The sequence below is a fragment of the Hippopotamus amphibius genome, chromosome 2 (assembly GCF_030028045.1).
Source record: "Hippopotamus amphibius kiboko isolate mHipAmp2 chromosome 2, mHipAmp2.hap2, whole genome shotgun sequence".
NCBI classification, from domain to species: domain Eukaryota; kingdom Metazoa; phylum Chordata; class Mammalia; order Artiodactyla; family Hippopotamidae; genus Hippopotamus; species Hippopotamus amphibius.
The window spans coordinates 212,474,417-212,502,255 of record NC_080187.1 but is presented as its reverse complement, the minus strand read 5'-3'; the positions used below and the strand labels follow the sequence as shown (position 1 = coordinate 212,502,255).

At 35.4% G+C, this 27,839-nt stretch overlaps 1 protein-coding gene across 11 annotated transcripts in view; it reads left to right on the top strand.

Annotated features, from left to right (window-relative positions):
* Positions 1–27,839, top strand: part of MYO9A (myosin IXA) — a 262,701-nt gene that overhangs the window by 225,263 nt on the left and 9,599 nt on the right. For all 11 annotated transcript variants that reach the window (XM_057723187.1, XM_057723183.1, XM_057723186.1 and 8 more), the window contains 5 exons: positions 5,370–5,562; positions 7,024–7,152; positions 7,976–8,081; positions 8,855–8,986; positions 9,822–9,945. In XM_057723187.1, the coding sequence (XP_057579170.1) occupies positions 5,370–5,562; positions 7,024–7,152; positions 7,976–8,081; positions 8,855–8,986; positions 9,822–9,945 (684 nt within the window). The remainder of the gene's footprint in view (positions 1–5,369; positions 5,563–7,023; positions 7,153–7,975; positions 8,082–8,854; positions 8,987–9,821; positions 9,946–27,839) is intronic.

The following is a 27,839-nucleotide window of genomic DNA, read 5'->3' as shown; positions in this document are numbered from 1 at the left end:
CCAGTAAAGCTTTTAGAAATCTTATACAGTTATAGAGACAAAAGTTGGAGTTTAGGATTGCCAGCACTTGAGGGACCATGATCCAAACATACAGAGTAGTGAGCCTGAAGTTTTCCTCTCAAGGTGTTTTCTGAACTCTTAAGCTGCACAGGGCAAGAGGCTAAGAAGCTAAACAGAAAAGCAGATTAGAGTATTTTGCAGTCTCACAGGGTCAAAGAGAGAAAAATTGGAGTTGTATGACCCACCTTTGAAGAGGAACCCTAGTCAGTAGTCTAGACTCTTCATTGAGACCTGTGAAGAACTATACCCCAGGAAGGGGAATGAAGCATTGATAGCACTGATAAACTGAATTTTATAAAAACAGCAAGGCAGTCCTTGATTGGATTAAGATGAGCTCTTCCTTTTTCTAGCTACCCACCTGCAGAGAATAGGGTAAACTCTCTCTAAAGAGAGGTAACATTGTTGAGAGCCTTTACAATTTGTTCACATATGAAATCAGACATTAAGAAATGAGACTAAGAAATAAACAGATATTTGTAGACTCATAGATGACCTATTACTGAATTCAAACATGTACTTAAAAAATTTTAATTACTATGTTCAAATGTTAAATAAAAAGATTGAAATATCTTTTCTGTCACAAAACTGAAATATATATATATATATATGCCAAATGGAAATTATAAAAATAAAAAATGCAATTGAAATTATAAATTCAAAAGACAATGTATTGGCCATAGGAGAAGAGAAGATTGGTGAGCTGAAAAATAGGTCAGTAGAAACATCCAAGCATAGAGAGCAAAAAGAATAGGGAAATACAGAGATAAACATGAGAGACATATGGGAAAGGATGGAAGTTTCTTAAATGTGTGCATTTGGAGTCCAGGGAGAAAAGGGAACAAGGGAGAAGCAGCATTTTAAGAGCCGATGGCCAACACATCAAGTCATGGATCCATGAACCACTTTCAACCTAAAGTGGGATAAATACAAAGAAAATCATACCAGATTAACAGTTCTCCAAATGAAAGAAAAAGAAAATTTCTTAAAAGCAGTCAGAGGAGGGAAAAAATAACCACTGCTAAAGGAGCAGTGAAAAGACTGACCACTGACTTATCAATAGAAATGATGGAAGCCAAAAAGGACAGTGGCTTAGCATATTTTAAGTGTTATAAGAACATAAAGCTAACTCAGAATTCTGTACTCAGTGACAGTAGCCTTCAAAAGTGAAAATGATGTGAAAACATTTCCAGACAAAAACTCAGAATTTGCAGCAGACCTGCAATAAAAGCAGTACTAAAGGCTCTCCAGGCAGAAGGAAAATGATCTCAGATGGAAACAGAAGTACAGGAAGGAATGAAGAGCAATGGAGAAAGTAAATAATATGAGTAAATATAAATGAATATTGACTAAAAACAATAATAATGTCTTATGGCTTAAAATACAAAGAGAATTAAAATGGGTGACAACAACAATACCAAGGTGGTTGGGTAAATGAGTTAAACTATTCTGAGGTCCTTAGATTATCTGAGAAGTGGTAGTGCTGAAAGGATATTTGACTTAAATATGTTAGGAATATTTGCTGTAGTCTTCAGCCAATAAAAGAATAGCAAATGAATATATAGCTAAAAAGCTAATAAAGATGGGAAAATGGAAAAACAAAAAAATACGTAATTAATCTAAGAGAAGATAAGAAATGAGAGAAACAGATTCATAAATCCGGTCAGACAAAGAAATAATGGATTGATAGATAGAAGTCCAAATATATTGGTGATTACATTGAATGTTAAGAGGCCAAATACTTCCAATTAAAAGACAAGGATCAAACCAACTGAAAAATTTCAATGATATGCTGTTTACAAGAAACATACTTAAATATAAAAATACAGAAAAGTTGAAAGCAAAAGGATAGATAAAGCATGCAGAGACTAACCAGTAGAAAAGTAGTATAGCTGCAATAATATTAAAATGTACTTTAGGACAAGAAACATTACTTCAGGTAAAGGTGTTACATAATGATAAAATGTTCAAGTCATCAGGGAGCTATAAAAATTCCAACTTTAGAAGAGTCTATTATTATAGCTTCAATACCTAGAAGACAAAAATTCAGTAAGAATGCAACTGATATGAAAAACATGATTAAAAATCTTATCTAATTGATGTGTATTGAATCCTGCATCCTGCAACTGCCTGAATACACAGTCTTTTCAAGTGCACATGGAACACTTGACAAAACTGATCATACATTGGACCATAAAGCAAATCCCTACAAATTTCAGAGGATTTAATGTATTGAGAGTGTATTCTTTGATCAGAATAAAATTAAGCTATAAATCAATATAAAGATAACTAGGCAATCCTCAAATGAAAATGTAAACATGTTTTGAATGAGATTATGAAAGTATGACACAACAGGGACTTCCCTGGTGGCTCAGTCAGTGGTTAAGAATCTGCCTGCCAATGCAGGGGACACAGGTTCGATCCCTGGCCCAGGAAGATCCCACATGCCGCAGAGCAACTAAGCCCATACACCACAACTACTGAGTCTGCACTCTAGAGCCCATGAGCCACAACTACTGAGCCCATGTACTGCAACTGTTGAAGCCCATGCACCTACAGCCCGTGCTCTGCAACAAGAGAAACCACCACAATGAGAAGCCCCTGCACCACAACGAAGAGTAGCCCCCGCTCGTCGCAACTAGAGATAAGCCTGCACACAGCAACAAAGACCCAAAGCAGCCAAAAAAGTACTTTTTTTTTAAAAGTATGATACAACAAAAGTGTGGGTATAGCTAAATTTGTGATTAGTGGAATATTTATAGCTTTAAGTATATATTAATATACATTAATAATAGTAACATTTAATGTGTAATACATTATTGTATACATTAGAAAGGATACAAGGATAGAAATTATGTAAACTTTCATCTCTAGAAGGTAGGAGGAAAAAAAACCCAGCAAATTAAACCCAAAGACAATAGAAAGAAGATAATAAAGAGAAATAAATGAAATGAAAAACATTTATACAAGAGATAAAAAGCTACAAAGCTAAATTTAAGCTCTTTGAAAAGACTAAAACAATGCATAAACTCTTAGCAAGGGTGATCAATAAAGAGAATTTAAAAAAATCATTCACAAGAAGAAAAATATATACCACAGATACTGCATACATTAAGAGGAAAATAAAAGGCTATTATGGATATCTTGTTGCTAATAAATTTGACATTTTAGATTAATTGGGCAAATTCCCACGGAAACACAACTTAGTTAAACTAAGTCGAGGAAAAATAGAAAATCTGAAGAGTTATATCTATTAAAATAGATCTGTAATTAAAAAATCTTCCCACAAAGAAATCTCCAGGCCCCGATGGTTTTGCCATTGAATATTTCCCAGTGTTTAAGGAAGAAACAACACCAGTCTTTTGCAGACCCTGCCAAAGAATGGTAAAGAGTAAATACTTCAATACTTTTTTCCCAAAGTGACTAATGAAGATAGTGAAACCTTGAAGTCAAGCATGAAAAGGATAAAGGAAAATTGCAGTTCAGTCTGTATCATAAGCTTAGATGTAAAAGCCTTAACCAAAATACTAGTACATTGAGTCTGTGCTAACGATAAATGAAAAAAAAAAAGACTTCATGATAAAGTTGGTTTTTAATCCATAAATGCAAAGTTGGTTTATGGAAAAACCAACCCGTTTTTTGAAAAAAATCATTCAAAAATCAGTTGATGTCATTCAACACGTTGAATTTATAAAGAAAAAAATATGGTCATTTCAATAAATACAAGAAAAGTTTTAGATAAAATTCAAAAACCACTCACTATTCAAACAGAAAGTAATCAGCCACAGAGTGGAAGAAGATATTCACAGTTTGGATCTACAATATCTAAAAAGCATCTACAAATCAGTAAGAAAGATGGTCAACTCTATAGAAAAATGAGCACATAACTTAAGCAAGCACCTCACAAAAGAGGGTTTCCAAAAGACCAATAAACATATGAAAAGGTGCCCAACTTCATTAATCTTCAGGGAAATGCAAATTGCAATTATAGGGAGGTATATACCCACTAGAATGGCTAAAATGAAAAATATCTTAGCAAGGATATAAATCAGTTGGAACTTCCATACATTACTGGTAGGCGTCTGAGTTAACCTAACTGCTCTTGAAATTGTTTGGCAGTACTCCTCAAACCTGAACATAAGTATTTCTCATGACTTAGCAGTACCACTCCAAGGTATATACCCAATGGATATACGTACGTATCTGTGCCAAAAGAGAAAAGAACATTTACATCAGCACTATTTGAAATATCCCTAAACTGAAAGAAACCTAAATGTCCATCAGCAGTAGAATTAATAAATAAATTGTGGTATATTTGTATAATGGAATACCATATGGCAATGAGATTAAACTGTTGGTACTCACAAACATAATGTTGAATGAAAAAAGCCAGAAACAAGAGTATATACTACTGTATTATTCCATTTAAATAAAGTTCAAACATAAGTGAAACTTAAGTCATGGAATGCATATTATAGGATACCATTAACATAATGTTCAAAAGCAGTTAAGACTAATTTATAGTGATAGAAATACAGATACTGGTTATTTGTGAAGAGTAAAACGCATAGTAGCTGGGAAGGTCTTGAGGGGGATATAACTGCTGATTATATTCTATTTCTTGATTTGGGTTCTGGTAAGAAGTGTACATTCACTTTCAATCTCAGAGATAATACCTGGCATTCTTCTTTTCTTTGAATTACTTCAGATAATCTTAAGGATAAGCCATTTTTTCCCAGTCGCATAACATGTAGTTAGTGAGGCACAACCTCAGAATACACTATTGAAGTAAATAAAAAACAGATCACTACTCATGGGCCAATCTGTGCGTGCCTCTGCCTTTAGCTTGACATCAGTAGTCAGTTAAACTTCCCTAAAGTTTACAGGAACACCGAAGCATTCTTATGCTTCAGAAATTAGTAACAACTAATTCATATCAAATCAAGAGATTTTCTAATGGTACTTGGTAGATGTTTAACACACAAAAAGTCTATCCCCTTTCTCCTTTGCCCACATCCCATCTTTACGTGAAGAGATTTTTTTTTTAACAAGGGAAACAGTAACCTGTTACCACTGCCTCCATTCTACCCCATTATTTGGCAGGGGGTGGGGGGGATTCCTGGTGGAAGAGGATTGAAACGAACACCTTATTTATATTCTCAGCTTTTACCATAATTCCCTTTCCTCCCAACTCTCATAACTATGCTTGTAAAACTTGAGGAAAATAAAAAGTAGTTAACTCTCGAAGAATTGGATAAACATATTTAACGATGTTTGAATGTATTTAGAAATAAAATTTATTTTCCATTTAGTATGATCCAGAGTTATCATCTCGACAATTTGGAGTTGAATTGTCCCGTTTGACCAGTGAAGACCGAACTGTCCCTTTAGTGGTGGAAAAGCTCATAAACTACATTGAAATGCATGGATTGTACACAGAAGGTATTTACCGAAAGTCTGGTTCAACTAATAAAATCAAGGAGCTTCGACAAGGTCTAGATACAGGTAAGATAGTGCCCTCTAAATCCAGACCAAATACTTTTATTTAAACAGATCATCTTATACTCTTAGTTTTCGTTACATGTTGATCCTTTTCTTGCGGCCAGAAGAATGCAGTCTTTTCTGTGGTGCCTGTGTCATCATTTGTAGCTTTCTAAAGAGTCTTTGTTTTTATGTGGTCAGTTCAGCAGACATACATTGAGTATGATTTGTACAAGGCATTATTAGGTACTTCAGACATATCTCATCTAGTCTTTCTAACAGTCTGGTAAGATCATATCTTTAATTTACAAAGAAGAAAATTTAGGTTCAGGGAAATTAAATAACGAGCTGTTGATGAGCTGCAGGGCACTCTGCTGATGTTTTTATATTAATCTTCACAATAAATCTTTGTACTAATCTTCACAAACATTGATTATTCCTATTTACAGATGAAGAAACTGAGGCTTACAGAGGATCTTGCCCAAAGACTCACCACTAATAAGTGACAAAGCTGGCATTTAACCCATAATCTAAACTATTGCCTGTTAGTCGCTGTTATTCTGACTGCAAGTGGTGCTCTTTCTGATGCATATTCTTGCCTTCCTACATTGATGACATAGTTATTTAAACTGATAATTAGTGGATTGAACATGTATCTGTGTAGAGCTCTAGCCTCAGTCCTGGAATGTATGCAGAGATTTGACTTTGGCTTTATGTTCAACTTCTACTCTTTACCACTATTGGAAAGGAATAGATTATTTTTTTTGGTCCCACTGTGCAGCTTGTGGGATCTTAGTTCCTCGACTGGGGATTGAACCTGGGCCCTCGGCAGTGAAAGCACAGAGGCCTAACCCTGGACCACCAGGGAATTCCCAGGAATAGATCTTCTTGAATCACGTATAGGTGCAGAGTTTGTCTCTGTGTCATCAAGAATCTACCTACAGGCATCATTCATCCTGTATCATCCCAATCATGTCATGTATAACCCTAGGGAGTTAATAAGTAAAGCAGAGTAAAGATTTTCTTCACATTTCCTAAGCTCAGTTATCACCATTGTTTCATCTCTAAGAATGACTTAAATCAGTCTGACTTTTAGAAACTGTTCTTTGCACCTTTTTTATGTTTGTCATCTAAAGCATCGCTACTAGAAGTGTGGTTCACAGACCAATCTACAACAAGAGAAGTACAGAAATTTAGAACCAACATTTAGAAACATTTATAGCAATTTAACAGTGCTTTGACATGAAAACATGTGATCTTTTATTTCACACATCTATCAGTCCACAACAATTTGAAAAACAAACAACAGACAAAAACTGTTCCTTTACCACAGTAGGACCACTGTTCCAAAGCATGGAATTAGACTGTAGAAGATAGTTTGATTAAGAACACAAAGGCATTTTTTTGGTCATGATAGTTTCTAAAGTGAATTATTTGACTCTCTGCATGTTTTGGCTTTCTTATCTAACTCTTGTTTCTGAACAGATGCTGAGAATGTAAACCTAGATGACTATAACATACACGTCATTGCAAGTGTATTCAAACAATGGCTTCGTGATTTGCCCAATCCACTCATGACCTTTGAACTCTATGAGGAATTTCTTCGAGCTATGGGTAAGCACAGGCTTCCTGGGTTCAAGGGAAGGCCTACACTGGGGAAAGGAGTGCCATCTTCATAGTATTTAGCCATCCTCTCAATTGGTTTCGTTCATATAGATCCAAAATTAATGCAGTCAATACAGAACTGCCAGTGACCCTCTCACCTATTCAAATGTTGACATTTTTAGAGACTCATCAAAATGTCAGTGTCCTAAAAACTTTCTGAGCAAATCACTTAGTTGCTTCTCACAAAGAGATTGAAAGACTAGGGTTGTAAACAAATTTAAAAATTAAATAGAAGGTTTTTGTTCATTTAAATTGTGAATCTAGGTAAGAACTCAGTGTAAAGTTGGCTATCTATTTTATGCCATGCCTAACATGTTGGTTTAGTTTTTCAGTGCTACAGATGTGTATGATATTGAAGACCTACCTAGAAGTATTTAGGTCCTGAGGCATGACTCCTCAAATTCCCATAAGACTGACTTATATAGCAGTTGATTAATTTTAATGAGGAATTGGTTTGTCACAAAATGCCTGAAAAACTAGGGCACCTCTTGCCTTTTGCTGTAATCAAGAACTACTAGGATATAGACTAAAACTTAGGCAACTGCTTAGTGAGTATAGAACTCAAGCAAAGGGAGATTGGTGGTAACTCTGAGTTGTTCTTCTGCTCTTTAGGTATAGCTAAAACTCCTAAAAATCAGCCCTAGAGCCTTGCTACGTAATGTCTGTCTAGAAGGAAGATGTAGTGTATAAGAGAGAATATTTGTTCTTATGGTTCTTATGTCATGTATAAGAGAGAATATTCGTTCTTATTTGCTGTTCTTACTGCTTTCAGGCCTTCAGGAGAGGAAAGAGACAATCCGTGGTGTATACTCTGTGATTGACCAGCTCTCCCGAACTCATCTCAATACACTGGAACGCCTCATCTTTCATCTAGTCAGGTAACTTCAAGAAACAAAGGATTACTTAACAGTTTCCCTAGGATTCTGTTAAATAAATGAAGAGCTCCTTCATATGAAAAACTGACAGATCTTTTTTTTCCTGTTGATAAAGTCAGTGCCTCAAACCGGTGGTTATGATTCCTTGGGGCAGAAATCCTCAGCTGAGTTGAACTGCGTGGCAGGCACTTCTCTGCCCTATTTGAGCCGTGTAACAACTCAGACTCACGGTGGTACCACGTAGCCTAGCCTGTTATCTGCCTCCCGAGCTGGAAAGGATGTGTATCTGTTGACATAACCTAATTCACAGGAGGAGGGTTCACATGGAGCTCAGGAACTGACTGACCAAAGAGGCTTCAGGGGTAGTCTCTCTTCTCCTGAATGTAAATATTAGCAGTAGTTGGGAAGAAAGCCATCTTTCTCTTTGGATAAATATCTTATATGACTGTCTGAAAACGCCTTAAAGTCTCTACTCTGCATTCTTTAGACATGTTCATCTAGTAATGGTGACCGGGGGCAGTGAGTCACAAATTTCCCCTAATCAGCTATCTGTTTGCGTGAATTGCTTCAAGGAAGGAACAGAGTAAAAGTACACTTTCCAGAGGCAAGGGAACAACTTTGGGGAGAGTCTACAGTGTCTCCCTTCAACTGATAGGAATATCCTTCCAGTACTATGCAGTTGATGTCATTCATCTTCTTTCTCTCATCTCTCCTGCATACCTCCCTGCAATTTTCCTTTTTTATCCCAGTTTCACTTGGTTTTTTTGGTTCCTTAGGATTGCTCTACAGGAAGACACTAATCGAATGTCTGCTAATGCTTTGGCCATTGTGTTTGCACCCTGCATTCTCCGCTGCCCTGACACCATCGACCCACTACAAAGTGTACAGGACATCAGTAAGACCACCACGTAAGGCCAGTCACCATCACCTCTGCAAGACCCCAGGGACTTTTGAGTCAGTGTAGTTGTCACTTTATCCAGATATTAAACACAGTGAATGATTTCTTTTTCTTTTTTTTGGACTGCGCCACATGGCTTGCAGGGATCTTAGTTTCCTGAACCAGGGATTGAACCTGGGTGCCCTACAGTGGAAGCGAAGAGACCTAACCACTGGCCCACCAGGGAATTCCCCTAGTGAATGATTTCTTAAGTTCATAGGTTTTTAATAAGATTGCTAGGCACCTTTGGGCTTTTTTATGCTGAAGGTGAAAGATTCCTTTAGGTTCTATTAAATGAAGCATCATTTGTTTTGAACAGTCTTATTTTTTAAATTTGGCTTTTCTTTAGGAATTTTTTACCAGATTACATGTACTTTGTGTTTTCCTGTAATTCTAACTAGTTTTATGGCTCTGAGTCCCTTTGGTCTTAATACTTCAACATTCCTGTATTTCACCTTGGCTTTTTTTCACAGACCTCTGATTTCCTGCTAGAGTGGCGATTCTTAACCTTTTGTGCAAAATGATTTTTCCCCAAAAAAACCTGGTGTTTGTATCCCATTTGCAGAGAGTCTGATTTAATTGGTTGGGGGTGTGGCCAAGGTGTGGGGACTTATTACTGCTTCTCAGATGGATACTATGAACCACCATTATAAACCCTGTCTCTGAGCTCATAAAATAAGGGATGTTGATTTTTCTTCTGTCCTCAAACTGTCTACCACACTTAGCTGAAAAACAGTCTGTGGGTACTACAGTTTATTTGATTTACTTCAGCTCTTAACAGTTTTCTCTCTTTCCTCCTGTTTCAGCTGTGTGGAGCTGATTGTTGTGGAACAAATGAATAAATATAAGGCTCGTCTCAAAGACATCAGTAGCCTGGAATTTGCTGAGAATAAGGCAAAGACCCGGCTATCACTGATTCGTAGATCAATGGTAAGATGCAGGATGTGGAATCACAGCGGGAAATAGGAGCCTTCATTGAATTTTAAGTGCACATTATGATGTGTATAGAGGGATTATTCTCCAAATCTTTTTCACATGGGGCAAGTGAAAAAAATATCTCCTTATCTCGGGGTAATATGTATGCCTCATGTTTGATCTCTGAGCTCTCTTTAGTTATATGTACAAAATATATACAGTTAACTGGGAAGAATTTTTAAAATCAAGTATTTGGATAAAACGTTGGTGGTTTAATAATTTGCCCTGTTTTCTTTTCCTGTCCTTTCTGTGAAAACTTAACCCACCCTAACTTTTGAGTCTACTTTCTTCCATTGTCTGTTTCTACCCTCAACCATGTCAGTTTTGGTGGTCCTGCCAATGCTTTGGGGATGTAGAGAACTTAATCACCTGCAAGAATGTGAGTCATAGGATATAGAATTCCACTATGAGTCTACTATTATCAAATAAGGATTTCTTTAAGGGTTTATTGCTAGGTTTTGAAAAAAGCCTTAGAAAAATGATAATTTATTTCTTCCATTTGCCCACTTTTCTGTTTAATATCTTCCTTTGTAACCAGTGACCCATATGTAAATAACTCCATTTTGCACTGACCAATAATCAGTAGGGTCTAAGTAACTGGAAACCTACTGCTGCATTAAAATTTAATTATTGCCCATTTACTACTCATCCCCTGAATTGTAAAACAAAATTATATTAGTGAACACCCACTCAGATCCCCAGTGAATCTCTACAGAGAAGCAAGGCTTCCCCATCATCAGGCCTATGCTTTTGCAGCGGCCCAGCAATCCTTCATCTCTACTTGATAGTTTATACTTGGATTAGCATTAAAGTAACTCTGTTTCTTCCTTTACTGTTAAACTGCCTGGCACAGGACAAGTGCTCAACAAATGTCTGTAGATTAAGTTAGTGAAGGGTGTTCTCTAAAAACAAACATAAACATGGAATTTTTCCAGTTGTTAAAGTTATTAAATAAAGCTCATCACAGAACATGTTCTAAATCTTTTCTCCAGAAAATGAAAACAGAAACCCAGTTCAAAAGTGAAACGCTTTCTGAATTTTTAGGAACTCAGTTCTGAGAGGCCCAAGTTAGCGGTGGCCATCCAGGGAAGAAGGGAAGAGAGAGACCTTTTACTATAAGGCTACTTTTCAAAGCAGGTAGACAAGCTGTGCTTTTTTGCTGATGCTGCAGAAGATGGATATATTCATTCCATTGAAAGATTAAACCTCTGTACAGGGGCAATGACATGTACATTCTAACCTTCTGCTTTCCTTTTCATGTCCTTCCTAATCCAGAAACCTGTACTAATTGCAGTTAGATTTATGAGCATTACCCGCAGTTCAGTCTCGGTATGTATTAATATTGCAATGTGTCACAGCCACTTTACATTATTGTCTCTCATCCATCCAGGAGTTGTTCTGCTCTGTCTATCATCCATGCCTGTCCACCCTCCATGTGCAGCCCCAACTCAGGTCCCACTTCCTGATCAGCCTTCACTTACTTTTCTCTTACTCTCTGTCTTTAGAACCTTTATTTTCTTTCCTCTTTATCATGCAGTTGAACAATGTCCATTTATTATATACTAGGTTTTCCCCTTTGTCAGATAAGCCTCTTTGTGGATTTCTTCTTTGGTTGGATCATTGAAAGGTGAACATTGAAAGCACTGAGGTATCAAATAAATTTCCGCTCTATGAGCTTTGTTCTCATCAGTCTCCTCCATTATTACTTGAAAAACCTATTACTGTTTTTAGCATCCTCCATCATTAGAAATGCTTATTTGCCCATTCTTATATGTGACTTTGATGGTATCTTCCTAGATGTAGAAGTGTGACTCTTGTGTACTCAGCATTTTTTAGACAGTGCTATGAGTAGTAATGCGCAAATTGATGGACTGGTTCTGGTCTTAAATATTAATAGTAGAATAGAGCTCATACCAGGATTTCATACAAAAAAAAAAAAGAATGGAGAGATGGAACACCAGTATATATGGAAACTAATTTCAGAGACTATCCATTTATATGTAACCAGTTCATGGAGAATCTCAGTTTGCTGGGGTATAAATGTGAATCAGTTTTGCTTTTTATTTAGTAACTACCTTCCAACTCTACCATGTCAAAAATCCCCTTTCCTACTGGATATCAACTACCTTAACAGCATCTTGTCACTATTCCATAATTTTTAAACGCTTTAGTCTCAGTCCAGTATTTATGACTTAATTCTCTTCATATTATAACATCAGTCACAGGCTTGATTCAGTACTTATCACTTTCTCCCAGGATAAAGTAGATCTTAATCTGGGGCTAAAAACTTTGGGGGTGAGTGAGTAGGTGATTTTTGTTGCCCACTTTTGCCCTCCCTCTTTCTTGTGCTGTTTCTTCCTCTGGTGTTGAAACTGGGAGGATTGATGGGATAGGCAGAATTCTACATGATATACCAGTATTGAGGTGACAGTCTTCTTTGTTGTTCAACACTACTGTTCAAACTCATTGTCAATAGGCTAAATGAAGATGACCCTGCTGACAATGACCTGAAGCCTATCCCATTTCCGTAGGCATTGGCAATCTCTTGCAAGATTTGGTTACATCTTCTGGCTAAACCTGACTGTTGGCATTCATATGTGTCTCTGATATGTATCCTTTTTTTTTTTTTTTTTGCCTCAAGACTTTGCCCAATCAGATCTGCCTCCCATGGCCAGTTCTAGGGCCTACAGGCACACTGGGGGAAAGGTTACATTTTTCATTATACCTCTTGGTTGCCAAGAGCTCAAGGTGGGTGATAGTCTTGCCTACCTTTCTATCTGACACTTCCCACCACCCTCTCTCCCCACTTCTCTTTTCCCCTATGCGTATAACAGAGTTGCAAATCAGTTAAGTCTTTTGCCTATACAGACAACGAAACAGGGAATGAGATACCGATCTACCTTTCTCTTAGATGACCTCAAACTTTGATTCTTACTGTCTGAATTCAGTTATGACACTGAATTTTTTCCTGTAAGAGGGGAAGGAATATCCTCTTTTCATAAACTCTGTGTTCCCCTCAAAGTCCAATAACCCTCTTTCTTTTTAGCCTATTTAGATTTATATTGAGGGAGAGTTGTTAGAATACTGATGACAGTGTTGGTTGAATACAGTGCAACTCTCAGTAAGCCCTGAGAGGAGAAGCTGGTACCAGCTACTGTTGGCTCCTTAAAGCTAGAAGAAGGGGTACTTAATTATCCTCAGCTTTGGGCCTTAGTCACAATTTTGGAACAAGAGGAAAATCCCACTTAACGTCCTATTGCATATGCATCTAGCTGTAGAAAAGGTGTTAGGCCCAGACTTAAGAACAAGACCATGTCTAGGACGTACTTGGTATTCGTTAAGCATTTAAGGGATTGACTCTGAGAACTGAATCTAGGAGAGAGCAGTGAGTTTTAGGATATTCACTACAAAGAAACTCATCAAAGTCACTAGTATTCGTGTCTTCATAGATGAAAAAATTGCTATTCCGTAATGAAATACAATAGTGACTTTTCTGAAATGAAGAGTGAAATGAATTTTTGATAAGTGTGTTATATTATTGTCCATGTAAAAGTCATTTGGGTTGGGTGTTGAAAGATGAGTAGTAATTTAACAAATGGAGAGAAGAAAGGGGAACAACAATTTCAGAGGCAAAGAAGCATGAAACAGGTATCTATGAATGACTGCCTTGTGTAGCTAGATCTGGGCAGATAGTATAGAAGTGGCAGAAGAATTTGGGAAGGTAGACTGGAACCAGATGCATAGCATTAAGAATTTTGAATTTTCCTGTTTTGAAGCACTTGGGAGCTATGGAAAGATTTTGGAGTAGGGGAATGTTACCATCAATTCTTTTAGAAAAGTAACTGGTAGCATTCTAAAGAAGATGGGCAAGACTGGCAGCCATATATCACTTAGGAGAATCTTGACTTGTAAGTAATCATATTTGCCACCACTAAAATAGGTTGACTCCTGATCATTTCATTTTGAAAACATCTGTCTCTGCTACCATGTACTTTCCACATAATTAGATTTATAGAGTATGGTCTTTGACTAGGCTGTTCCCAGACTAGGATTTCAGAATATGATGTGCTCACAGTTATGTCCATCCAGTTATGCCTCTTCTATAACAAATGGGGTTTTTTTGTAACTTATTTATAATTATAAGCATAAGTATTGATTTAGGTATTATTTAAGCTAATATAATATGAAGAATATAATTTGAAATAAAGTTTACTAATCTGTAAAACCCTCACAAATTATCCTCTTCAAGATGTTACACACAGAGGTTTTCATAGCCAAACAAAGTTTAGAATATAATGGGTAGCACTTCCAAAACTTTAGTTGTAGAGTGCTTTCTTCCTAATGAGTCTAGTTGAAAAGGGGTTCTGAAAAAGGCATTGTAGAAACAACATTCTAATTTTTAAAAATAGTATCAGTTGCTATTTTATGTACTTAGTTTGAAATTTTAAAATTGCTCTAAGTCTTTTCAGGATTTCCTTGCTGCACTCATAGTGGTTGGCAGTACTTGTGAATTTTGCATCATCTGGGCTTACTGAAGAACTTAGCTGCATGTCTCTGTTAGAAATTGGCATACCTGTAATTCTGTATCCATGTGGATCTGCTGAGGTAAGCTTTGCAGTTGATGACACCAAAAAAAGCAACAAATGCCCTTCCAGAAGTTAAGTATTAATAATTGGAAAGTTAAGAATCAATTGAAATGTGGCAGCTTTGAAGAGCTCCAAAGGAAAAAGATATTCCAGGTGTGGACTTGACTCTAGCAAAGGGTCCTATCATTTCCTTATGTTAGTGCATGGTGTCTAAGTCTACTGTTCACATTCAGGTGACTTGACATAATAAAAATCAGATCCAGAGAATGAAGATTTTCTGACAATATAGAACCATTCTGACTGTTTCTGGTACTGACCAGAAGGTATTTTTGTAGTGTTAATCTTTTTTTTTTTAATATAATTGATATATAAAATTGTATTAGTTTTAGGTGTAGCACGTAATGATTTGATATATATATATATAGTGAAGTGATTATCACAAGTTTAGCTAACATTCATCACAACAGTTATAATTTTTTTCTTGTGATGAGAACGGTTCTCTATGATAACACCACAGCCAGAAGACCCTTGCTCTTTCTATCCCTCCCAAACCCTCTTTCAGAGATCATGGTGGTATGTGAGAGGTATTACTTGAAGATCCATGCACGTGCAGGAAACATGCAGTGCCATTGGTGAGCAGGATTAGGTACCGGACCTCTTGGGCAGAGTGGGCAAAAGGAGAACAGTATTTGTGCTCTTTTTGTGTGCTGTGAAAGAAGCATCTCTTTTGAAGCCTTGAAATCATCTTATTCTCTTAGATGCGGACAAACAGGAAGAAAAATAATGTAGGCAGTTCTTTCTTTCTTTCTTTCTTTTTTAGAGTCTTAGTCTATTTTTTTAAATTTTTATTGGACTGTAGTTGCTTTACAATATTATGTTAGTTTCTACTGTACAGGAAAGTGAATCAGCTATATATATATATATATATATACACATATATCCTCTCTTTTTGGATTTCTTTCCCATTTAGGTCTCCACAAAGCATTGAGTGGAGTTTCCTGTGCTATACAGTAGGTTCTCATTAGTCATCTATTTTATACATAGTATCAATAGTGTATATATGTGAATCCTAATCTCCCAATTCATCCCATCCCCCAAACCAACCCCCCCACCCCCACCCGCAGGGAATTCTTATAGACAGAATCCCATAGGAGTGGAAGAAGTACAATAATATCTGGCAAGGGAATGTGATGCTTTTCAAGAGGTCTGAAAATTAGGTTTGGGGGAATAAAAGTCAGAAGTTAGTAAGGAAATATAAGGATTATGTGATCTTGGGAAGATAGGATCATGTGTGAGAGAAGAGAAGGTGAAGACTTATAAACAAGCGTGAATGATCCAGGGGGGTTGAGTGTTTAGAGAAGAAGAAGTACAAAGTACTAGACAAGAATGCATGGAGGTGGCTCCACATGCAATTTTTTGCTGCTAGATCTACCATTTGTATTCAAAAAAATTGTTAAATATTTTCATTTCACTCTTGTATCTCCCTTTTTTAAAAAAATTCAGATTTGAAACTTAATACCAGCTCTTTTTGTATAATAATGTACTTAGTGCTTTTAAAGAAACTGTTTTCTAATTTCTCACAAAACTTGAAAGATAAGTTATTTTATATTTATCATTTTCAAATCACGAATTATTTCCTTCTCTTATAGTATATAATGTCTTTTAGAATTAGGCATTTGATAAATCTAAGATCTTATGTTTCTACATAAAAGACATATTTAGAGCTCGTTTCATGTTAATTGTGGAAAAATTTGAACGGTAGGGTAAAGTACAAAAAACAGGAAGAAAATCACAATTTTCTATTAATATTTTAGAATACTTATATTTCCCATGAACTTTTTCCTTATATATATTTAGTGAAGTTATGACACGCCTATGGTATTCATAGTTTTATGTTTCTTTTATTATTTTAGGAAGATTTTTGTAGAGCTAAAACTTGAATTCAATTCAATATTATAAATCCATTTAATATTTTTAAACTTACAATTTTACTAAGTAAAAATGAGACTACCTTCAATACATGTTTCTTCAGAGGTACTTCTCTTTTTAGACTACACTTTCTTTTTAATTTTTAAAAAATATTTATTTATTCAGCTGCACCAGGTCTTAGTTGCGGCATGTGGGATCTTTATTTGTGGCACACGGGATCTTTAGTTGTGGCATACAGGATCTAGTTTCCTGACCAGGGATCGATTGAACCTGGACCCCCTGCATTGGGAGCATGTAAGTCCCTAGACTACACTTTAGGCACATCTTTTTTTCCTTCCCGTCCTCTTCTGCAGATGAGGCCTGTCCCCCTGACCCCACTCATTGATTCAATTTCATTTATTCGCATTAATTTTTTTCAACAAAAATGTTAACAGTTCTGATATGTTTTAGGCACTTGTGCTAGGTGCTGGAGGTATAGAAATGACAAGATCTCTTCTTTAGATAAATTAACAGTCTAGTAAACTAAGATATAAATAATTGCAGTTCAGTTTACTAAATCTCATCTTGTCTATGCAAAAAGCTATAGGGTAGCATAGAGAGCTGGGTAACTTAATACCTGAGAATGTTGAATAAACTGCAGTGGCTAGAATGTCAGATTTCTTGGTAAGAAAAAAGGAAGGGGAGAGTGATAAGATACAATGAATTAGCAAACAAGTTTTTGGGTTCTTAAATTCCAAGAATGTAGTTTGAATTTGATCCTTTTAGGCTTTGAAAGGCCATCAAAGGTTGTCTAAGAGTTTCCTCTTTTAAAAGCACTGGACATAAAGTTTCACAGAGGAATTTCACCAACCCTTTAAAAATATGATTACAATACAGTTTAAACTGTTCCAGAGCTGAGAGGGAAAAGGTCTTTTTTTATGAAAAGAGTGTAACATTGCCCCCTCCCCAAAAGACAAACTAATAAAAATTTTACACAAAAGTATTAGAGGCAGCAGAGTACAGGATGGGCTCTGGACTAAACTTTTGTGTTTAAATCCCAGCACCAGTTTACTAGTTATTGTGACATGGACAGGTCATTTAGTCTCCATACCTCAGTTGTCTCATGTATAAATTGGGGTTAATACTACCTAACTCACAGGATTAAATGAGTTTATATTTGTAAATCCATAGAACAGCACTTGATACTTATATATTATACATAATATATATAATCAATATACACACATATATACGTGTGTGTACATAGATCCATACATATGGATATGTATGCATATCAATAAAACATTTGATATATAAATTCAGAACTGCTTCACCTGTGAATATTAATCCAAAAATCCCAAGTTAAAATATTAGCAAGCATAACTCAGTGGCCCATAAACATAAACTTTGATTAAGTGTGATTTAACCTAGGAATGCAAGAATGATCCTATTAGCATAATTCACCATGTTAATTGATCTGTAGGAAAAAAAATCATATTATCCTCATAGATGTTTGAGGCATTTGATATAATTATATAGGTATTATTTTTTTAATTCTTATTAAAGTAGAGATATATCTGTAATTCCTTACCATGATAAAATATATGTTTCATCCCCCAAACCAGTATCCTGCTTAGTGGAGAAACATTGGAAGCTTTCTAATTAAAATTAGGAAAAAGTTATCCTCACTGTCCATTATCCTCACTGTATATGATTGTAATCTGTAGGTACTAGCTAATGCAATTAGATAATAAAAAGGAATCAAAGGTATAAAACTTAGGAGAAGAGGTAAAATTATCACTATTTTCATTATGATTGTATATATGCAAAACTCAAGAAAATCAACTAAAAAGCAATTACAAATTATAGTGTATATTAATAACTTTGATATGTACTACCAGTTGGATGATATCATGGAAGAAAAATGCCCATTTGTATTAACACACACATGCACTCAAAACAGCAACATAAAATACCAAGGAATACACTTAACAAAGAAATCTAGAACAAGAAATGTGGAAAATTTATACATAGAAAGTCTTAAACCCTAAGAATTACAAAAGACAAACAAATAATGTATTTGGAAAGCAAGACTGGATTTATAAAGTTGTCAGTTCTTCCTAAATTTATGCATTTATTGTTCTAACACCCAACAGGATGGGGAGAGGATCTGTTGAGACTCAACTAAACTTTCAGACTCAATAGACTGCTGTGGGCTGTGCTTGGCATCAGAATCATATAGGAGGATATGGGACAGGAAGCACAGCATGCCAGCAGACAACATAAGGCCTTCCTTTTGTGCTGGAGTCCTTGTAGCAGTCCATGCTGCCACACAGCCGTCAGGGTGTTAGTTACTCTTTAGCCTCCCAAGTCATAGGTCAAGTGCAAGGAAAAAGAGATCCAATTTAGTGGGTGCAGATCTATTCTGCCTTAAAAGTTTCGTGCCTCCACAGGAGTCAGTATCTCTCATAAAATTCCAGACGTGTTCCAGGGTCCCTGCAAGGGATATGTCTAATTACAGCAGACTCCACACTCAAGGAAGCCTAAATATATAGGTTCCAAACAGATATTTATAATTTATCATTCCTTCTTCTTCAGATGCAATTTACCAATCAGGGTAATTTTTGCCAGAGGCAGTGTTGTCTAGTAACATCATTTACATGCTGCCTTATTAGGTTTCCTGAGCTAGAACATTGAACAAAGGTCAAATTCTCATAGACAAGGAAAGAGTTTTGTAACATTTTACCTACAGATGTGATGCCAGTAAAAATAACAAAAGAATATTTGGGAGGACCTTGATAAGTTGCTACTAAAATTCATAATAAGAAAATAAAGAAGCAGAAAAACTAAGAAAATCCTTAAAAAAGAAAAAGGATTATAAAACATTAAAGTGAGTGGCATTTCAGAGGCATACTATTCAATAAATGGTGAAGGCAAAAAGGATAGCCATGTGGAGAAAAAAACAAGAAAAATTAAAATGTTGATCTAAATGAATCAAAGTCTAAAAATTTAAAAATAAAACTGCTAGAAGTATAGTCATCTCTCAGTATCCACAGAGGATTGTTTTCAGGACACCTTCCCTGCCCTCCCACCCCATAGATACCAAATTTCTAGGACACTCAATTTCCTTATATAAAATGGGATAGTATTTGCATATAACCCACACACATCCTTATTTTTTATTTGAAGTGTAATTGATTTAGAATATTATTTTTATTTCCATTGTATGATATAGTGATTTGATATTTTTATACATTACAAAATGATCACAAGTCTAGTTACCATCTGTCACCCTACAAAGTTATTACAATATTACTGACTATATTCCCTATGCTGTTCGTTACTTCCCTGTGACTTATTTATTTTAAAACTGGAAACTTGTACCTCTTAATCTCCCTCACCAATTTAACTCATCCCCCTACTTCCCTCCTCTTTGGCAACCACCAGTTTGTTCTCTGTATGTATTAATCTGTTTTGTTATGTTTGTTTTGTTTTGTTTTAGATCCAACATATAAATGAAATCATTTGTTACTTGTCTTTTTTGTTTGAGTTATTTCACTTACCCTAGTCTAGGTCCATCCATGTTGTTGCTAATGACAGGATTTCATTCTTTTTTATGGCTGAGTAATATTCTGGTGTGTGTGTGAGTGTGTATACCACATCTTTTTCATTCATCTATCAATGGATACTTAGATTGCTTTCATAAATGGGCTATTGTAAATAATGCTGCAGTGAATATACGGGTGTATATATCTTTTCGAATTAGTTTTGATTTCTTTGGATAAATACTTAGGAGTAGAATTGCTAGATCATATGGTAGTTCTATATTTAATTTTTTGAGAAACCTTCATACTATTTTCCGTAGCAGCTGTACCAATATACATTCCCACCAACAATGCACAAGGGTTCCCTTTTCTCCACATCCTCACCAACACTTACATGCTATCTTTTTGATAAGAGCCATTCTGACAGGTGTGAGGTGATATCTCATTGTGGTTTTGATTTGCATTTCCCTGATGATAGTGATGTTGAGCATCTTTTCATCTGTCTGTTGGCCATCTATATGTCATCTTTGGGAAAATCTCTATTCAGGTGCTTTGCTCATTTTTTAATTAGGTTGTTTGATTTTTTTGAAGTTGAGTTGTATGAATTCTTTGTATATTTTGGATATTAGTGCCTTTTTATATATATCATTTGCAAATAGCTTATCCCATTCAATAGGCTGCCTTTTCATTTTGTTGATAACTTCCTTCAGAGTGCAAAAGCTTTTTAGTTTGATGTAGTCCCATTTGTTTATTTTTGTTTTTGTTTCCCTTGCCTGAGGAGACATATCCAAAAAAATATTGCAAACACCAATGTCAAGGAGTGTATTGCCTAGGAGTTTTATGGTTTCAGGTCTTACATTTAAGTCTTTAATGCATTTTGTGTTTGTTTTTGTATATGGTGTGAGAAAGTAATCCAGTTTGATTCTTTTGCATGTAGTGGTCGAGTTGTCCCAACACCATTTGTTGAAGAAGCTTGTCTTTTCCCCTTGTATATTATTGCCTCCTTTGCTGTAGATTAATTAACCATATAAGCATGAGTTTATTTCTAGGCACTGTATTTATGTTCCATTGATCTATGTGTCTGTTTTTGTTCCAGTACCATACTGTTTTGATTACTGTAGCTTTGCAGTATATTTTGAAATCAGGCAGTGTGATACTTCTAGTTTTGTTGTTCTTTCTCAAGATTGGTTTGGCTATTTGGGGTCTTCTGTGTTTCCATACAAATTTTAGAATTATTTGTCCTGGCTGTGTGAAAAATGCCATAGCTACTTTGATAGGGATTACATTGAGTCTGTAGATTGCCTTGGGTAGTATGGTGACTGTAACAATATTAATTCTTCCACTGCATGAACATGGCATATCTTTCCATTTGTTTGTGTTGTCTTCAACTCCTTCCATCAGTGTCTTTTCGTTTTCTAAGTACAGGTCTTTCCTTGGTTAGATTTCCTAGGTATTTTATTCTTTTTGGTGCAGTTGTAAATGGAATTGTTTTCTTAATTCCTCTTTCTGATAGTTCATCATTAGTGTATAGAAATGCATCCAATTTCTGTATATTAATTTTGTATCCTGAAAGTTTAGTGAATTAACTTATTCTCATAGTTTTTTGGTGGCATCTTTAGAATTTTCTGTATGTATTGTATCATGTCATCTGCAAACAGTGACAGTTTTACTTCTTCCTTTGCAATTTGAATTCCTTTTATTTTTCTTGTCTGATTACTGTGGCTAGGACTTCCAATACTATGTTAAATAAAAGTGATGAGAGTGGGCATCCTTGTCTTGTTTCTGATCTTAAAAGAAATGCTTTCAACTTTTCACCATTGAGTATGTTGTTAGGTTTGTCTTATATATAGCCTTTATTGTGTTGAGGTGTGTTCCCTCTATACTCAACTTTGTTGAGAGTTTTTATCATAAATGGATGTTGAATTTGGTCAAAAGCTTTTTCTGTATCTATTGAGATGATCGTGATTTTTATTCTTCAGTTTGTTAACGGAGTGTATCACGTTCATTGATTTGTGGATACGGAACCATCCTTGAGTCCCTGGGATAAATCCCAGTTGATCATGGTATGATCCTTTTAATGTATTGTTGAATTTGGTTTGCTAGTGTTTTGTTGAGGATTTTTGCATCTATGTTCATCAGAGACATTGGTCAGTAATTATCTTTTTTCATGGTGTCTGGTTTTGACATCAGGGTGATGCTGGCCTCATAGAATGAGTTCAGAGGCATTTCTTCCTCTTCAGTTTGTGAGGATACTTTGAGAAGGATAGGTGTCCTGTATACTTTAAATCATCCCTAGATTACTTATGATACCTAATGCAATGTAAATGCTATGTAAATAGTTGTAAATACAGTGTAAATGTTATGTAAATAGTTGTAAATTCAGCGTAAATGCTATGTAAATAGTTGTTAGTGCATGACGGCAAATTCAAGTTTTGGTTTTTGGAACTTTGCAGAAATTTTTTTCAAGTATTTTCATTCTGCAGTTGGTTGAATCCAAGAGTGCACAACCTGCAGATACAGAGGGCTGTCTTACAGCTCAGGCAGTGTAGCTTTGCAGAGCTATTTACTGCCCTGTATCCTGCAAAAGCATCCCACACCTCTTCACCTTCACATTACCAAAATATCCAAGAAGTTTAATTCAGCTGAAAGGGCAGTTATAGAAGAGCCCAAGAAGAGATGAAGAAGGTTATCAGCTATACCTTTTCTACAAAAGTTGAAACCAATGCATAACAGAAGGTGGAAAAAGATAAATCTTCAAGGAAAAGAATAGGAACAAAAGGAAAAAGGGGAGCAAAAGAAAAACAGACTGAAGTGGCTAACCATTAAACTAAAAACACTTATCTTAAGATAACAGAGAAACTGAAGCCAAGTGTGATTAAATGAATATAATTTATCAAGTCAGTGGGCACTGTATTGCACTTCTTATACAATCCAGGAGAATTTTTTTTTATCAATTTTTTTAAATGTGACTTTTTTAGAGCTCTAAATACATGTGTTTTGGTTTTTTCTTTTCTCTTCCAGTATATGTATTGAGATTATATATATTGAGATTTAGTTGACCTACAACATTGTGTAAATTTAAGTGTACAATGTGATGATTTGATATAGGTGTGTATTATGAAATGATTACCACAATAAGGTTAGTTAACACATTCATCACTTCCTGTAGTTACTTATTTCTTTTTTTTTGGTGGTGACAACATTTAAGATCTACTCTCCTTAGCAACTTTTAATTATACAATACAGTATTGTTAACTATAGTCAGCATGCTGTACATTACATCCCCAGAATTTATTCATCTCGTAACTGGGAATTTGTACCCTTTGACCACTATCACCCATTTGCCCCACACCCCAGCCCCTGGCAACCACCCATCTACTCTCTGTTTCTATGAGTTCAGTTACAAACATGTTTTTTAAGAAGAAGGGAATTCCACCTCTTCCTCTTTTGAAAGGGTGAAATCAAGTGCTAGTTTATTTTTCTTTACAAACTGAAAATAGTTAACTCTCCATAAGCATAGTAATGTCTTAAACTGCTCCTTGATCTTGGCTCTCTGTCTTAACTGTGTTATCTGTGATGTCTTTGGTATCGTAGCCCAGCTTTTCTTAGTTACTCTGTTAATGAGAGGTTGGAAATTTGAATATTGTGTATGATATTAAATCATGGATTAGTGAGATTTTAGACCTAACACTCATCACCATTTGAAAATAATCGTAGTTGAAAGCTTGATTTTAGGAATAATTTTTCTCTAAAGTTTAAGCTGAGAAGTCACTGGGATAACTGTTCAGAAAGGGATTACAATATGACTTTATAGGTTTTTCAGTACTTGTATTAAGAATTGGGTACACATTGTTCATAAACTGTGTCATCAATCAGAAGAAATAAAATCCCTATTATGATAGAAAACTATACTGTGATCTTGGAGTAGAGGAGGTTATCAAGTGTTAATGGGTAATAAAAATGACCATAAGCAAGGCAAAAGGGAAATGATATACCATGAGAAAATATGTACAACTCACATCACAAAGTCTGCTTTTTCCTAGTTAGTGAGGAGAAGTCCCTATAAATAAGTAGGAGAAAGACCAGCTATCTAGTGGAAAATGAACAGAGGATACTACAAACCATTCATTTCTCAAAGCTTTAACTGCTAACTCTTTCTAGGTAGTCCATGAGGTCAAATCTATTTTTATCACAATTCGAAGAAAGTATTTGCCTTTCTCACTGTGTTGACTTCTGCAGTGATGGTAGAAAAACAATTGTGGGTAAAACCACTGAAAGTGAATATATAGTGAATGTTGCTATAAAAAAAATCCCATTTAAAAAAAATAATTTATGCTTATTATGGGAAAGTTGGAAGGTACAGAAAAGTATGGAGAATAAAGGATATTATTCCTCTCAAGAAATACCTTGATGTATTTGCAGATTTTAAAAGAACCTATGGTATACCAGTTTATGTCTAATTTTTAACACAATATTAGCATTTTCCCGTGTTTCTAAAATCTCTATGTAAATAACTTTAAATTTTACTTTCTCTAACCTTGTAAGAGAACTCTGGGCTGTAGGGGTTCCAACTTTTCCTTAATCTTTATTTAATATTATCTTAAGAGAGATGATACCTGTAGAGCTTGTTTGATTTTCCCTCAGCTCTGTTAAGTAATTCTTAGCTAACCCATGGTGAAGTACTTAGGTGGCCAGGTGATGGTATGAACAAAAGCAGCTCTTTTATTGAAGACTGGAAAGTTAATACCAGGAATAAGCTCAGATTTTTCCAGCTCCCTGAGGCTTTTATATCACCTTAAGTTTTAGTTGTTCATTTGGCTTCATTAAAATAGTCAAAATCATATGTAATGAAAAGATATCTTGGAATTTATAATGTAATTCTGACCAGTCATAATGGACTTTAACACTGTGTTGATACTAACTCCAAACCCTGTTCTCTGCCTCCATTCTACAATGCTACCTTATCCAGAGTCATCCTTTGTTAAATTTTCAGACTGATCTTTTGTTTCGAGGGCCTTTTTCTTAGGATATTCTTTACTCCTTGATCTTAGGACCAAAAGTGGAATAGCAATCTTGTCATCCTCCTGCTCTTCATCCCACTGCGTGTTTTAGAGGGCATGCATTTGGAAGAGTCAGCTTGAATGCCCTTAGAACTACTCTCTACTTTCACCTTACCATTTGGGCTAGCTCAGCAGTTTGTTTCTGAGACAGCATATCTTTCTTTCTTCTTCCCAAAATCAACTCAGAAATCTGTCAGTTTATTGTCCCATGCCATTCAAAAGATAGTGTATTTTCATAAATATCTAACTTTGAAGAGGAGCTCTTATTTATTGAGAAGTACGACATATATAGAAAAGCACATACACGTCTTAAAGAGCTATGAAGTGAACATCCACATACCGCCCTCAGGTCAAGAAATAGAACATTGCCAGCACCCCCAGAAGCTCTTCTCTTTCTCTTTCCAATCACAGTCCTTTCTCTCCCCCAAAGGTAAGCAGTAACCTGAGTTTTATGTTAATCACTTACTTTGTTTTCTTTGTTGTTTTCCCACTAAAGTATGTATCCCTGAGCACTATAGTTTTGTTTTGTCTGTTTTTGAGCTGCACATAAATTGAATCATATAACAGGTATTATTTTATATCTGACTTATTTCACTCAACCTTATGTGTGTGTGTGTAAAACTTATCCTTATTATTGTGTTTCGTTGTAGCTCATGTTTATTAGTATTCCAGTGTATGTGCATACCACAGTTCATCCATTCTAGTGTTGATGGACGTTTGGCTTATGTTGTGGGAAATTATGAATAATGCTGCTGTGAACATTCTGATACATGCAATTTTGATGGACACATGGATTATTTTTGTGGGGGTTATATAGGTGTGGAATTACTAGGTCACAGGATATATATATCTTCAACCTGAGTGCACAATGCCAAACTTATTTTCCAAAATGGTTGTACTAAGCTAGCAGTGTATGAGGGTTTCCAATTGCTCCACTTCCTTCCTAGCACTTATATTGCCAGATTCCTTAATTTTAGCCATTTTCATGTTTTATTTTAAATTTATGTTTTGTGACTCTAATGTGCTTAAGCACCTTTTCGTAAGTATGTTGGCAGTTTGGATATCCTCTTTTGTGAAAGACTTGTTCAAAACTCTTGCCCATTTTTTCTAATTGGGTTGTCTGTCTTTCTCTGACCTGTAGGAGTTCTTTATGAATTCTGGAAACAAGCCTTTTATTGGTTACTTCTGTTGCAGCTTTCTTCTCCACTCTTAAAGGTGTCTTTTGATGAATAGGATGTTCTTAATTGTAATACAGTCTAACTTAACAGTCTTTTCCTTTAGGCTAGTACTTTTCAACCCTCAGAAATTTATTGTTTGCTGTATGTGCTTTAAAATAATGAGTATTCTGTAGTTGTCTGTTAGATCACTTACATTTATTAAGTTGTTCAGTTCTATGACTTTACTGATTTATGTGTACACACTTGTTTTCTCTGTGCTGACATGGTATGTCTTTTATGCCAATCTTTTTATGTTTAGCCTTTCTGAATTCAGAATGTTTTATTTTTATTTATTTTTAAAATTTATTTATTGGCTGTGTTGGGTCTTCAGTGCTGCATGTGGGCTTTCTCTAGTTGTGGTGAATGGGGGCTACTCTTCATTGTGGTGCGCGGGCTCCTCATTGTGCTGGCTTTGCTTTTCACAGAGCATGGGCTTTAGGCACATGGGCTTCAGTAGTTGTGGCACATGGGCTCAATAGCTGTGGCTCACAGGCTCTAAAGTGCAGGCTTAGTAGTTGTGGCACACGGGCTTAGTTGCTCTGTGGCATGTGGTATCTTCCTGGGGCAGGGATCGAACCCATGTCCCCTGCATTGGCAGGTGGATTCTTAACCACTGCGCCACCTAGGAAGGTCCCCTGAATGTTTTATATGTGTGCCTTGTGAACAATATTTTTGGGTTTTCTTTTTTTAATACAGTTTGATAATCTTCAGATTTTAACTAGAGCATTTAATCTACTTAATTTAATGTAATCAGTAATATATTTGGATTTAAATATATTTTGTGCTTTAAATTTTTCCTACCTGATATATATTTCTTTTCTTTCTTGCCTTTTTTGTTCCCTCTTGCCTTTTTCTTTTGACTACTTTTTATTATTCCATTTTTTCCTTTGTTAGTTTTGAAATTTATACTTTTTTACTTTTCTTTTAGTAGTCAACCTAAAGTTTATAATATAAATCTGTGGTTTATCAAAGTCTGTTATTGGTACTTTTATTTTTTTCCCAGATAATGCAAGGACTTTAATGTGCTTTAGCTATTATATGATATAATTGCTGTTCTTGTTATGTTTTAATTATCTGTGTATTTTAAATTCAACACGTTATTCTTATGTTTTATGCAAATTCATTTACACTTACATATTTACCATTTACATTGCTCTTCATTTCTTCCTCCCTGACTTTTCTTCTTGGGTCATTTTCTGTCTGCCCTTACTTTAGTGGAGATCTGTTGGTGACAGATTTCCTTTCTTATTATGTCTGAAAAATGTCTTTATTTCAGCTTCATTGTTGAAGGTTGTTTTTGCAACATACAGAATTCTGGATTGGCAGTTACCTTTCTTTTCTTCATCTTTTGAAAATACCGTTTATTGTTTTGTGACTTCCAATATTTCTGTTGAAAGGTAAGCTTTGAATCAAATAGTTGCAGGTACATTTTTTTCTGACTGCTTTTGAGATTTTCTCTTGCCTTTAATTTTTAGCAGCTGTCTCTAGGTATATGGACTTATTACTTATCTTTCTTAGAGGTCGAAGGCTTTC